This window comes from Chanos chanos, chromosome 9 (assembly GCF_902362185.1).
Source record: "Chanos chanos chromosome 9, fChaCha1.1, whole genome shotgun sequence".
Taxonomy (NCBI): domain Eukaryota; kingdom Metazoa; phylum Chordata; class Actinopteri; order Gonorynchiformes; family Chanidae; genus Chanos; species Chanos chanos.
The window spans coordinates 31,338,505-31,353,940 of NC_044503.1; the positions used below are offsets into that span (position 1 = coordinate 31,338,505).

Consider the following 15,436-nt stretch of genomic DNA (forward strand, 5'->3'; position numbering starts at 1 on the left):
TCAGTTAATAGCCCGTTATTCGACCCGGGCCGTCATTCATTTCATTCCATATCCACGTTAAACTTTTTAAAAATATACAGGTAGGTATATTATGAAAACAATAGTGTGCCAAATCTCACCTTCACTTGGATTTCATTGTCTATATTACGTAAGATTTCACATCTCGATACTGAAAGAAGTTTATGAATAATATGCATTAGACAGTTGAACAGAGAAACACCACGCTTAAGCGTTAAGTACGTGATTTTTTCGACTTATGGATTTCTTGTGCACTTTCCTACCAACACCGCCATTATACAGTGAGAAAAGTAATGAGGTCATGATGTTGATCGAACTGCTCTTTTGTTCCATTTGTGAGTCGACCTTCCTTGTTCACTTACTTGAGCTTAACATTGCGCTAAACATTGCGCGACCATACCACTTTCAATGGTTGAATCCGGCGCTTGTGTCGGACCATGACAGTAAAGCAGTTTTTCTGCTAGTGACGCGCGTTTTGTTTTTCTGTCTTTTTTTCTTTCCGGCTTATGAAAGGTATTTACACATAGGGACAATATCTGAATCTCTTGTTTAGACTCATTTCATGTGCTCATGGTTCATAACAGCAAAACGGCAACTACATAATCGAAAGCAAATCGAAGTGCAAATAACTTTGGAATATTTACAGCAATTAATTTAGAACTAGGTAGTTTTAAATAAACTAAGCATTTTGGAAAGCCAGTACTCTGTGATCGTGTCAGTAGTACACTGCACTTTATTGTTGTTGGCTGAAACAACGATGGATTAGAGTCGATCTGAAATTCAGAAGGACGTCACGCCACGCACGCTGATGTCATATCCTGGAGAGGAATTTTACTTTCGCTTTCAGAGAAGTCTGTCCAGTGCTGCCGGTCTGAGGTCAGTCTGTGCGTTACGTTCATTGATTTCAGGAAATGAAAGGTTGAACTGATAAACTGATCTTACATATATACTGATAAAGTGAAGGGAGAACGGGGAAAACAGCTAACGCGACAAAAGTAGCGCATCGGCATAATTCCCTGAGCGACAGGACAGTATTGCCAAGGTAAAATTCTATCTGTCTATATATATATATATATATATATATATATATATATATATATATATATATATATATATATATATATATATATATTTCTCTCTCTCTCTCTCTCTCTCTCTCTCTCTCTCTCTCTCTCTCTCTATATATATATATATATAATCTTATATACATTCATTCTTGCTGTGTTCTTATGACAAACAAGTTTTGTGAAAAGAAAGAGATGCGAATTCAGAGCAAGTGCTGGCATGATGGGATGGACTTGTTTTCACAAACTTATTTTCCGTAACTTAAGTCATGTAAATCATGTGTTTTCATGGGAGGCGCCCTGCTGTGTTCTTATGATAAACAAGTTTTGTGAAAAGAAAGAGATGTGAATTCAAAGCAAGTGGTGGTATGAGGAAAAAGCTTCAGCTGAAACAAGAATACATCAAACGTGCAGCACACCCTGAGCAAAGGACAAAAAAAAAAAAAAAAAAAAAAAAAAAAAAAAAACAAGCAGGATCCTGACCTATAAAGTCATGAAATTAGATATGGGTGTAAAAATAAGGTACAGATATTGTGAAAACAAAAAGAGCTGTGTTGGGAAACTTTGTGTCTTACATCATCTCCTTAAGTTAAACAAAAAGCCATCTAAGAATAAGCTTGCAGTCACTTGATATTGTGGTTTCCAGAAGTTGTGCATGGATGCCTGACAGATGTATGCAAGTTTATACCTGTTATATAATACATATGATGGCCAAAATAAAGGAAACATTTGTTTCAGTGAGCACAAAACCGTATATATGCACTCGGTGGCTAAATCATTACTTAGTGAACGGGTGTATGTGATTAGATGGCGATACTTAATATGCTGAGTGTATGGTTCCTAAGTTTGAGATTTCAGTAAGTACAAGGTCAAGCTGGTCACACCCAATTAAGATAAGATAGTCCTTTATTAGTCCCACAACGGGGAAATGTACAGTGTTACAGCAGCAGGAAGAAAGGACCTTTGGTATCTGTCCTTCACACACTGTGGGTGGAACAGGGAACCCTGTCGATGAAGGAGCTGCCCAGTGCAGTCAGAGTGTCCCACATGGGGTGGGGTATGCTCTCCAAAAGGGATGATAGCTTAGCCATCATCCTCCTTGTTCCCACCACATCCACTGGGACAAGGGGGCATCCCAGGACAGAACTGGCCTTCTTAAGCAGTCTGTTCAGTCTTTTCCTGTCAGCAGTCGAGATGCTGCTGCCCTAGAAGACCACTCCATGAAAGATGGCTTATGCCACCACAGAGCCAAAAAGGTCATCAGGAGTACCTCCTCCAAAACTTCACCATGCCGAGAGGAAGAGAGTTCAGTGATTTTATAATACAGACTGTGGTAACACACACTCAGCAAGAGGCTGGATAGTGTTTTGCATACAGTGGTTTGATGCATATAGTGGTTTGTGTATTGTGTAATGCTGTGTTATGTTCTTCAGATGGCGAGTTTCCAATCCACAGTGGAGATGCCAAAGCCAGTCTGTCTGATTGAGAGTGATGAGAGTGGGTGCATGTGTGTCAGGAGAGAGGCACTGAAGATTCTGGAGCAGATCACACAGCCTGTGGTGGTGGTGGCCGTGGTGGGGCTCTACCGCACTGGAAAATCCTTCCTCATGAACAGACTGGCTGGGAAACACACAGGTAAGTCAACACAGTGCTTATCTAGTGTTCAGTTTGCATAAATACTGAGGAATTTGGCAACTGGTGTCTGAAAAATGGTCAAATTTGTTACGTGATGCTAATCAAAAAATGGACATCACCATTCTCTAAAATTCTTGTTCCTCTTTTGTGGCTAGACTGAAATAATAACAGGATAATTGTCGCCATTTCAGGATTTGAGTCTAACACCAGGGGCATCTGGATGTGGTGTGTGCCCCACCCCAGTAAAGCTGAACACACCCTGGTGCTGCTGGACACTGAGGGACTGGACAAGGTGAGGATCACAGACTTGCCTTCACCACACAGTTTAAATCAGGGTTAACAAAACTACAACAAAAATGAATGTGACCGTGCTATTTGCAGCCGTTTTGAGCGGTTTTATGTAAGTGAACTGGCCTGATATAATGAGAAGCTCTGTTCCAATGAACTGGTCATATCTAATTAGCTAATGTAAGGAGCTGATCTGTCCACATGGGCTGTTGAGATTTCGTGATTTTTTGTTTTCATAATTTGTTTTGTCCCAGTGAGTTGTAGTGAGCTTTTGTGATCTGAGGAATTGGCCCAGATTCAGGATTTACTGTGATGTGTTTTGTTATGTGTCTCAGGGTGATGAGAAACATGACACTTGGATCTTCTGCTTGGCTGTTTTACTCAGTAGTACTCTGGTCTACAACAGTATTGGCACCATTGATGACGATGCCTTGGAGAAACTGCAGTATCTTTTAACACACACACACACACACACACACACACACACACACACACTCACACACACACACACACACACACACACACACAATCTCTCTCTTTCTCTCTCTGTCTCTCAACGGGCTAGCACAAATCATCTGGAGCTCATATCAAGACAATTTATATGCGTAGAGCATCTTAATACTCAATTGCAGTCAGGGAGACATACCCAGACAAGTGAATTATAAACACAGCTTTTTCTGCACATGCTCAGGAGTCATGTGTCATGATATTTAGTAGTCATCAGGGGCCAATCAGAAAAGGCATGAGCTGTCTTGTCTCACTCCAAAATTTCTCAGTTATCATAAAAATAACCTCAAGTCTCATCAATTGTCATATGAATTCTAGTACAAAAACGTTATTCATCAGTTGTTATGGCCTCATACCACATAGTGTCAGACAATATAGTCTCACATGGAATGGCATTAGATTATAATCTTTCTCTTTTTATAACCTGTCTTCAGTTGCCCCACCCAAACATAAAAGACGATGTGCAAAGGCATCAGTCAAGCTTGGAAAATGTATTATGAGTCACTTCTGAAGTAGCTACCATTCTACTTGGTTGAAATTAATCACTATATAGCCTTATAAATGTTACTTATTATTTCATATGATTTGGATGTACTGTGTATAAAATGTTTCTGCTGTTTCTCACAAGCAGGATAATCAAGAAATACATTGTCTGAAATTTGAGGTCTTTTCAGCGAGTTTCAATTACCATTCTTTTCTACCTACCTGAAAGGTTACTTTCCTTTAGTCATACTCCATGCAGCTATGTCACAGAACTGCTTTGGCACATTAAGGTAAAGTCAGGCTCAGGAGATGAGGATCAGTTTAAAGAGTTCAAGAGCTTCTTCCCATCATTTGTGTGGACATTACAAGACTTCCCATTCACATTGGAGCTGGAAGAGAGACCCATCACTGCCAATCAGTATCTGGAAGATGCTTTACAGCTCAAGACAGGTAGGTCTGATGCCAACAATGAAGAGATATATATATATATATATATATATATATATATATAGTGGCAGAACCTATGCCATATTAGTAAGTAGGAGGACCTAGGGTACCTGATACTGCGGGGACAAGCTGTATGGAAGTTCCATCCACAACCCTAACCAGACCAATTTCCATAAATATAGGACAAGAAACAGATATGTAAATGTTTAACATTCGAATACAAGCAAAATGTGTGTGTGTTTTTTTTTTTAAATGATTACACTGAAGTCCTAAACTGAATAACTGAACCACTCACTAGTCAGCTTCATTTTGTGATACTTCTGTAGAAGGATCCTCTCCACAGATTTTGCAGTACAACCAGACAAGGCGTTGCTTGCGTGAGTTCTTCCCTATCCATAAATGTTTTGTGTTTAACTGTCCTGGAAGCATTGAAAGAATTAAACAGTTAAGGAGCCTCATAGATGCAGAGCTTGAGCCCACCTTTCTAGAACAGATGCAGGATTTCTGTGGCTATATCTTGACCAATTCTCATGCCAAAACCATGAGAGGGGGCTTGGAGCTGACCGGCAGAAGTGAGTACTGGTACCAGTCACCTCCACTATTACTCCAAGTGATAATTTACTTTCCAATCCACTAATACTGCAACTATACATTTGATACCACCTCCACTTCCAAAGCCACAGTGTAAACATATTATCACATCTTTCTCCCAGTCTGGGGCAACCTAACAGAGATGTATGTAGAAGCAATCCATTGTGGGGAAGTGCCGTGTCTGGACAAGACAATGGAGTCACTGGTCATAATTCAGAACAGCCATGCTGCAGCTGAAGCGGTGGAGTACTACCAAAGAGAGATGTGGAGTAGGGTGACCACAGAAACACAGAAGGAGTGGTCTGTCATCCATGAAGCTGTAAAGAGAGAGGCGATGAAACTCTTCATCAACAACTCTCTCGGTGATCTTGATCAGCATTACCAGCAGGAGCTTGAGGTACTGTCAGAAGAAATCATTCAGAGTCAAATAAACAAATGAGTTAGATTCAGGCAAACAACTCAGAGACTTTGAGACAAAGTTCACCCTTTCTTTTGCTCTCCTTCCTTCGCTCTTTACAGAGGCATACAAAAATCTGACTGAGAGTCAGCCAAACAGTTCTGATTAAACAACTGAATGAGAAGGAACTGAAGTCAGAATCCAAATTATGAATTTTGAATAAGCCAACTATGGAATTCCAGTGCCTCCACCACTTAGTGGTTTAATTGATGTTTGATGTGTCAGTTATAATGAGGGCACTTCAAGTTTCATGATCTCACCATTCACTTTGGCATCAAACTTAACCTCTTTGGTTCAATAGTCATTTTGCAACCACTGCAACCTGAGACTATTCCCTTTCTCTCTGTATAGAGGAGTCTTCAGAGTCTCTATGAGGAGTACTATGGGCAGAGAATGGAGGAGCATCACCAGATGAACATGTCTGTCTTCCCCCTTGAGAAAAACAATTCAGAGAAAGATGATACACTCATGGTGAGAGCTCAGTTCATGTTGTTGCTCTAATAAAACTCATATACTAAGAGTGTGGCTGAAATTTAACACTGATTTAACACCAGTGTCTCCAAGTTAACATTATACACATGGCAAAATTTGCAAAGAGAGAGACCATGTTTTTCACAAACCAAAATAATTGTTAAATTTGCTAGACATTGTTAGACGTCATATCATTCTGTCAAAAGCTGTGCTAGCTGGACTCTATTTAAGTTTTGCAGTCCAGAACTAAGCAACTTTTGCTGAAAGAATGGTAAATGTTTTTGCGAGGAGACATAGTTTATATCATCTGGCAAGACACTTCAGAATAATCAAGTGGTGGACAGCATGGCATGGAAACGTCACTGGGAATAATAATGATTTGAGCATGAGTAGATCTGACAGTTTCTCTGTAAGGGCAACACACACTTCAATACTGGAGCAGAAATGTTGAGTTTGAATTTATATTCAAATTTGTGTGTCAAAAGTGTCTCAAATTTCAAGGCTAAATATTTAGGTAAATCTAGTGGCAATGGCAAGTAATTGACTTACACGTTTGTGTGGAGAAGAGGGTCTCAGGGTATAAGTGTACAGAGACAGTAATATTTCAGTATATTTTATTAGCGAAAAGTTCAGTGCAAAATATGAATACAAACATTGTACATTTTCAAAAACATTTAGCAGAGAGTAGACTACATAAAAAAACTAAAGCATTAATAATCCACCTCACTGCAAATTGGGTTTAAAACTGCGAATACCATGTGTATGATGTCCATCTGATCCATGAGACAATGTCTTTATCAGATACACTTGCGCTGAGGTTTGTTGCGTTGTATATATTTATGTTACGTCATATTTCTTTTCAGATGGTGAGAATCAGAGCCACTATGGAGATGTCAGAGCCCATATGTCTAATAGATAACGACACGAACGGGCACATGTGTGTCAGGAGAGAGGCACTGGAGATTCTGGAGCAGATCACACAGCCTGTGGTGGTGGTGGCCATAGTGGGGCTCTATCGTACTGGAAAATCCTTCCTCATGAACAAACTAGCCAGCAAACACACAGGCAAGTCAACCTGGTGCTTATCTAGTCTTCAGTTCAGAGGTTAGCCCAATGGTCACTTATCCAGTATCTTCTCCTCAATTACCACCATTCTGTTCCATTTAACAAGTTATTCCTAATTTGTAAATAAACTCAAATAGATTAGTGACTAGGTATTACTATCACAATTATAGGCTTTGCGCTGGGTGCTACCATAGAGTCTAAGACCAAAGGCATCTGGATGTGGTGTTTACCTCACCCAACTAAGGAAGGACATACTCTAGTGCTACTGGATACTGAGGGTCTGGGAGATATAGACAAGGTAAGGACTACATAGTTCCATGAAAACTATCTGCATATGAGTCAGCAGGGTCACCATGGTTACATTATTTACTTGGTACTATAGTGTTGTAATGAGCTAATCTGTTTTGTTGTGTCTGGCAGGGTGATGAGAAGCATGACACTTGGATCTTCTGCCTGGCTGTTTTACTCAGTAGTACTCTTGTCTACAACAGCATGGGGACCATCAACAATGATGCTCTGGAGAAACTTCAGTATCTTTTAACACACATACACAAATACATTACCTTCTCCTCACCTCCGGAGACACACAGAGGACCAGCGTCTGATGTCTGCTGCAAACTATAAGTACAAGTTCCAGTTTGTGCAGAGCATTCGTACTTTCAAACTCAAGTAAATAGGCAAACTTAGTTTATAACAGTGATTTATAAATGTAACTATTTCTGTGCAGACTGAAGAATCAAAGATCATCTGACTCTGATCATCATTAGGTCTCCAAATAAGAAACAGGTGGAAACAATGCTTTTTGTAGTGTTTGTGAGTCAAAGAATGACCTTTTTTGGGCCCGAGTGCCATAATGGTTAATCAGTGGTAACTAATATAATCTTGGTTCCTCTTTGCTCATCTAAACTTTTCTAATTGCATCTAACTGGCAAGTGGTACATTTCGTTTATAAATAACCATTTCATTCATTCATTGAGTGTTTAAATTTTCAAGTATGATACGTGGTACAAACTGACAAGCGTTCAGGCGTGGGAGGATATTTCCTTCATGGAATTTGGACAAAATCGAAAATTCATTATAGCAGAAGCAAACACTAATTTTGAGGGACCGATCTGACTGAATTCAAGAGACTTAATAGGAAAAGCATGTTGACTTTAAGTAATACAGCTCAAGAATTATGTACAAAAGCGTTGATTTATAAAAGTTATGGTCAACTTCTATAACATTGTTTCTTGCTTGGTTATTACTTTTACACCACATTTAGAGGTACAAAAATAATAATAATAATAATAGTAATTTGAAGAAAGAGCGAAGAGGTTCCTGTTTGGACATTTTATTATCCATTTATCATATATCATGTGGCAACAATTAAAAACCAATAAAAATGTCCTTATGGCAAATTCAGAAATTTTACTAAGTATTAGCAATTTTTTCCCTTCATTTGTCTTGCTCTCCTTAACCGTGTCCCCTGCAGCTATGTTACTGAACTGACTGAGCATATTAAGGTGAAATCAGGCCCAGCAAACTATGATCAATCCTCAGAGTTCATGGCCATTTTTCCGTCATTTGTTTGGGCAGTGAGAGACTTCACGCTGACCTTAGAACTGGAAGGTAGACCCATCACTGCAGACCAGTACCTGGACAGTGCTCTTAAACTCAAGACAGGTCAGTGTGATGCTAAGACACAAATACCTGTGATTATTTATAGATACTGACATGGATATTGGTTGGTATTTGACAAGGTCTCCTCAACAACTCTAGCCAGACTCGAGGTCCTGAATATGTCACAGGTCCCACCACAATACCGATTTTAATAAAAAAAAAAAAAAAAAAAAAAAGAAAAGAATAAAGAATAGCAAGCCAAACATTAGATCTAGAAAAAATATAAATATAATATAAACCAATGAACTACAAAAATGTATACAGCATTATTCTTAAGAAAAAAAAAAATTGTACTGCAGATTAACCTATTTCTTGCCAATTTTAAATATAGGATCCTCTCGTAAAATTGAGGAATACAATCAGCCTCGGCGTTGCCTTCGTGAATTCTTCTCTGAAAGGAAGTGTTTTGTGTTTGAGCGTCCAACTAGCGTGGAAAAGATGAAGAAGATGGAGCAGCTCACAGACACAGACCTCGAGGCCAACTTTGTGAAGCAGACACAAGATTTCTGTAGTTACATATTTACGAATGCCCGAGCCAAAACCATAAGAGAAGGCTTGGGGCTGACTGGCAGGAGTGAGTAACAGAACCAAGCACCCTGACTACACTTACAGTCAGCATAAATTTAATATTGTCTCCTCATCTACTGTTAGCATAACTTCCATATCCACCACTTCATTAACTTTCTTTTTAGAGATTCTATTAGATTTGTATTTATACTGACAATCTATTCCTTCTGCTCTACACCTTTTCAACACAACAAATCGCCAAACCATGAGTACATATTTGGATGTCTCTTCTGACTAAAGTGAGAAGTGTTAGGATCAGTGTACTCTATGAAAACAACTTGCCTTTGCAATTTGTGTCTGTGTGTGTGTGTGTGTGTGTGTGTGTGTGTGTATTTATTATAATTAAACCTTAAATGGTACGAGAACCCAAACGGGCAATTATATGTGTTCCATCCAGGTATTGTCCTGTTCCCTTTCTTGAGATATTTGAGTAAAAGCTATATAATTAATATCTTTAATCTCTTTTTATCTCAGTGTTGGGCAGCCTGGCAGAGACATACGTGAAAGCAATCCGAAGTGGGCAGGTGCCCTGCCTTGACAATGCCGTTGCGTCACTGTCAGAAATTCAAAATAGGCGTGCTGTAAATGAGGCTTTGGATTTCTACAAGAAAACAATGAGCTGCAAGGTCAAACTCCCCACAGAAACACAGGGGCAGCTGTCTGACATCCATGCAGCTGTGGAGAAAGAGGCGGTTGCAATTTTCATCAATGGCTCCTTCAATGACCACGACCAGAGACACCAACTTGAACTTATGGTATAATACGCAAAAATCAAACCTGAGTCAAAAAACTGAAGGAGTGTAAAACACATCTAAGTCTTTGACAAACACAGCAGCTTGGGACCCATCTTTCTCTCTCACTCTGTCTCTTTCTGCCTTGTTTTCTCCATGCAGAAGTCAGTGCAGAGTGTCTATGACGAGTATTGTATGAAGAACATTGAAGAGTCTCGTCAGATGGGCAGATCTGTCATCTCCCGTGTGTTTGGCTGGCTGGAGATAGCGGTGGAGGAGGGGTCATTCATGCACCCTGGGGGCTACAAAGACTACTGCAGGACCATGGAGGAGGCAACTGAGCAGTACAGATCAGAGAAAGGTCACAGGCTGATGGTGAGCAATCATCTCAATCATTGCTAACATTGTCATTACAGAAAAATGATTAATTGCTCTAAAAAATGACAAAAATCTGTAACTGGAAAGGACCAGATCTTTTAGTGTTTTAGTCTTGTTTTGGGCTTGTGTTTGTGTGTATGTTTTCACAGAGTGAGGAGGTGCTGAAAGAGTATTTAAGTGAGAGGGACGGGATTGGAAAGAGTATCCTGGCAGCCGACATGTCCCTAACAGAATGCCAGCGGCAGAATGAATGTAAAGACCAATTATACCACGCCAGCTTTACTCACCCCTCACTTAATGTGTTGTATTGCTCATACTTAAAAATGCACATGTTTTTACATGGCAACTTCATGGCCTGAAAATTTTGATGCATTACTAACTTTACTCATCACAATCCCTTATCTTTACACCATTACCATCACTATTTATATTTATCCATTTACACAGAGTAGAGTCTGTAATTTTAAACCGTGTTAACTCTTAACCTCAGGTCTTTCCCAAACATTTATGCCTAAAACTAACAGACAATAATGAAATTTTACATTTAAACTTTAATCCTTGTACATTTTTATGCTGAAAGACTCACATGAGAGACTCTGGCAGGGAAGAAGCGAAGCTCAGGAAGCGCATTTGTGGTTATGAAACTGAAGTTTTTGGTTCTTGTCCCACATATTAAAACCGTTCCTATGAAATACCTTTCATTTTTGCCTATTTGCCTACTTTCAGAGTTAGAAATACTAAAATATTGGCTTTTTTGTATATGTACTTAAGATTCTAGCTAGAGCTGGGGTTGCCAACCTTTAAATGTAAAAATATGTTTGAGAGTGTTTGTGTGTGTTTCACTCTCTCTCTAAAGTGCAGCAGTTGAAAAGTGAAGCATTAGAGCAGCACCAAAAGGCTCTGGAAGAGCAGAACAGGATCCAGCAGCAGCAGATGAAAGCTCAGGAAAGAACCTATGAGGAAAACATTAAGCAGCTACTGGTGAAGATGGAGCAAGAACAACACAGAGCCCAGGAGGAGCACAAACGAGTGCTGAATGCCAAACTGAAGGTAAAATGAAATGCTACAAGGAATATAAAATTAACTCATAAAAGCTCAATTTGCATTAAGTGCTGGACAATGAACTCAGTAGGACTAATCACTACAAACAAAATGTGTAAAATTGAAACTAAGCTGATCTGGCAGGGAATAAGCTATTTGAAGTAATTATGGACAACAGAGGGGTTTTATACTATTTATTTTAAGTCTGCTGTGACTTTTAATGTAAATAATAAACAATTAAAATAAAATGCAAATATTTAAAAAAAAAAAAAAAAGTAGTGGAGGGAAAGGGGTGTTTCTGTGGTGGAGCATTTACATTTACTGTATCTTCCTTTAACCGAGTGCTGAGTACACCACCCCTTCCCACTCTGGAAGGCAACAGATTTTTGCATTAAAATGAATACATTATAGATACTCAAAGTGAGGCCACACCACTACCTCACCCTGATCCACCATAAATCAGTCAACAGATAAATGGAATGGAAGTGAAAACAAAACACAAAACACAAAAACTTACAGTCAGACAGAAGACTGACAAAGACAGACTTGATTCCACTTACGTGTGCAGTTATTTGTGTGTGTGTGTGCGCATGTTGTAAGCGGTGGATGATATGAATTGTGTGATTAAACACACCAGCACATGTTCAGTCTGAATAAGCATTTATTTATTTTATTTTATTTTTTTTTTAAAGACTAAATCAGCAAAGTTATCCAGGCTGGGCTAGGGAGTGCTAGTGTTAAATTATTGCATTCCCTCTAATTCAGCTGCCAAAAGATCTTAGATTTGTTGTGTTAGGTCCCAGTGATCACAGTGATTCTCTCTGTACCTGTAACATTTGTCTTGTCTCAGGAGCAGAGTGATCTACTGGAGCAGGGCTTTAAAGGGAGAGCAGAGAGTCTGCAAAAGGAGATCAATGATCTGAGGGAGGACAGGAGGAGACAGGAGGAATCTCAGCCATCGACTGTCAGCAAGGTGCTGGACACAGTGGGAATGGCTGCTGCGACCTTTTTGCCTGGGATCGGAAAAGTCGCTGGCCTAGGCTTGTCTCTTATCTCTAAGTGGTTCAAATGAGTGGAGAAAGACGAGACTAGATCTTATATAATTAACATGTGTTGTGAGTCGAGAGCGGCTACCTCACAATTAGTAGTTAAGATATTATGTTTAGGTAGAACTTTACTACAGTATATGTTTTAAATATTACATTAAATTATGTATTATCTATTTGAATTATATTTTGGCCAGCATTAGGCATTTTGTGTACTCGCAGCTGAAACTTTGTGTTGTTTGTTTGCATATTCATACGAACATTTTGTGCAATTTGCAGAAACCATTTGTTTATCAGTTAGCGTCAGATTAAAAAAAAGATGCAGTGCCTTATGAACATAGTACTGTATTTTTATCTCTCTCTACATAACATTAGACAGAGGCATGCATGTAACACAAATGTGATAATTATATCCTCCTCAAGTCATGACTGAATACAGTATGAATGAATACAGGAATACATTTTTTTTTATTTTTTCAGTGAATTTTATGGGATTTTATTCCTAAAGGAACTGTGCTTTTGTATACAAAAGTTCAGTCATTTGTCATAATTACACGCCAGTGGCATGAGCTCACTGGAGACAGATGACTGGGGTTTACAGATAATAGAAAGCATGTCTCTGACTTAGCTGTCAACATACACGCACGTGTCCCTTATACTGGCACAGTAATTTAGTTACACAGTAACATATACTCAAACAATAATTACAGAATTAACTAAATGGAAATGCAAATCATAAACATATCAAATAATGTAATGAACAGTTACAAATGAAATGCAAGCATTTTTTGATATGGTTGTAATTGGAGTATTGTTATTATTGAGAAACTGCCTTCACTAGATGGGTGTAATATCAGAGGCAACACATCACATCTCTGAAACTCTAACTTTCTTGAGAGTTAATCTTTTACTGTCAAGTATCTTATCACACGTCAACAAAAACACACTCCCTTCCTCCCTCCTGCCATTCCACTCTTTCCCTCCCTTCCTCTCATACATCTTTACATTGATATGCAGACCCCTGGATCTGTCTAAATGTACCACGAACCAGTGGATGGCCCGATTCTAAAGTTACGAATTAGCTTACTGAAGCTTTGCTGCTAATTCTACTTTAGTACTTAACTGCTGCGGAATATGCACAGATCTAACGGTACAAGTCATATTGCTTTCAAAATAATAATGACCGCCTCTCATTCGCCAGTAAATCTGCACAGCGTCTCACGTTGACCTTTTAACATTAGCCTTGCTTGCGATGTAAAAACAAGAACAGCATGCCAGCGCTGACAGGGCAGTGCACCATCAAATCTAAAATCTAGAGTTTGGAAGACACTTAGATTTTATAGGAGGGAAGGAAAATTGGACAAAAGTCTGGCCATTTGTAAGGTGTGTAGAACAGCGATTAAGTTCAGTGGTAGCACGACAAATCTTATCACTCACCTGGTGAGACAGCCTGGTGGAACCTGTGCACGCCATGCACGCACAGAAAACAGATTGGACAGGACTCAACCTTAGATTCTGAGTGGGTGGTTTGAAAACGGGGCGCGTCCTCGTACTGAGGAGAAACATTCCACAGGAGCAGCAACAACAACACTCCTATGCCCTGTAAACTTAAAAAAAAAAAATCCTTTTCCCCATTGTCCCACATCTCATATTGAGATGATGTCCTGCATTTTCACTGGTCGTTTGGTTTTTAACTGTCAGAAATAAAAATACGTGGATCCATTCTTTTACCTGCCCGGCACGAGCCGCTTATGCCATTGAGGCATAGTTTCTAATCTATTTAACAGTGCTTTGTCAAAAGCAGTAAAAATGCAACATAGCCGAGTTTTTTTAAAAGCCTTGCTTTCGCCCAATGGCTGAGAGGAGAGCATTGAGGGCGGTCATCAAGAGGCTGTGGTGGCCGTCAATCAAACTGTGCAGCTGTGGGGCCGATTAATTCGTTTGCCACGTCACAAAAACAAAATTTAGTAAAACTTTACAGATATGAAGGTAAACGCTGTCAGCCAACATCATGGTCAAAAAGAAAGGAAAAAGATATTTTATCCCTTCTGACCATGCTACTCATCCAATAGAGATTTTGGCTTGATAAAGATTTGCATTGAAATTGTTTTATTTTATGTAGTATTTTATTTTGAGCCTAATTTATTCTTATTGTTGGATTTGGTCAGGGGTTTAACTTGAAAGACTTGAGCTGTATGATGCCTGCTGCTTTGCTTAAGTACAGTTGCCTTTGATGGGCCTGTAATGGCCAATGCATATTGGATGTCTATGAATACAAGTGTATAAAGGTGTTTCTTATTCTGTTAGACTGACATTATATCTATATTTTATGTTTTCTCAGCATTAGTAACATGTCCCACTTAAGCTTAGTACTTGTCCCCAATTTGGTCTGTTTGCATCTGGTCACCCTATACCTTTGACCCCAAGTAAAGGACAGTTACATAACCATCAATTATGTAATTAATGAACCTCTCATTTCAACTTTATTTTAAAATGATGTTTTCAGTGTTTTTGTATACTCCATTTGAAGAGCCATCTTAATTTAGTTGCACGACTGTGCAATGACATTAAAGGCTATATGGGTCTACCACTGCTGTATTATACACCATGCAACACCTAACAAGTTTGTGTGGTTATCAAAATATAGCCTAAATATTACATATAGGCTAACTGATAGAAGGTTACAGCAAGGAAGGGGGGCAGGCTTCCGTACCCAGTCCCACCTAGACCACTGACTGTTATATGCGATGTCTGCTTATGAGGTATTGGGAATCCGACTGATGCACTGATTGTAAGTCGCTTTGGCTAAAAGCGTCCGCCAAATGCTAAATTGTAAATTGTTATTATCATTTGAAAGACCAAGCCATCAGCTAACGACTGGTCATGCGGATGCCATGAAAACCTCCGTCTAACAGCTTTATGTGAACATTTGCGGGAGTTTGCAGGTCCACATAACAAAGTCCTCCGGCAAACAGCAGGTTTGGT

The 15,436-nt window shown here is 39.2% G+C and overlaps 1 protein-coding gene across 1 annotated transcript in view; it reads left to right on the top strand.

Annotated features, from left to right (window-relative positions):
- The first annotated feature begins 2,542 nt into the window (after window positions 1-2,542).
- The window catches only part of LOC115821101 (guanylate-binding protein 1-like), a 28,105-nt gene continuing 15,211 nt past the window's right edge, over window positions 2,543-15,436 (top strand). The window contains exons 1-5 of the mRNA XM_030784862.1: window positions 2,543-2,717; window positions 7,197-7,324; window positions 7,447-7,556; window positions 8,501-8,691; window positions 9,020-9,262. Coding sequence (XP_030640722.1) covers window positions 2,543-2,717; window positions 7,197-7,324; window positions 7,447-7,556; window positions 8,501-8,691; window positions 9,020-9,262 — 847 coding nt within the window. The remainder of the gene's footprint in view (window positions 2,718-7,196; window positions 7,325-7,446; window positions 7,557-8,500; window positions 8,692-9,019; window positions 9,263-15,436) is intronic.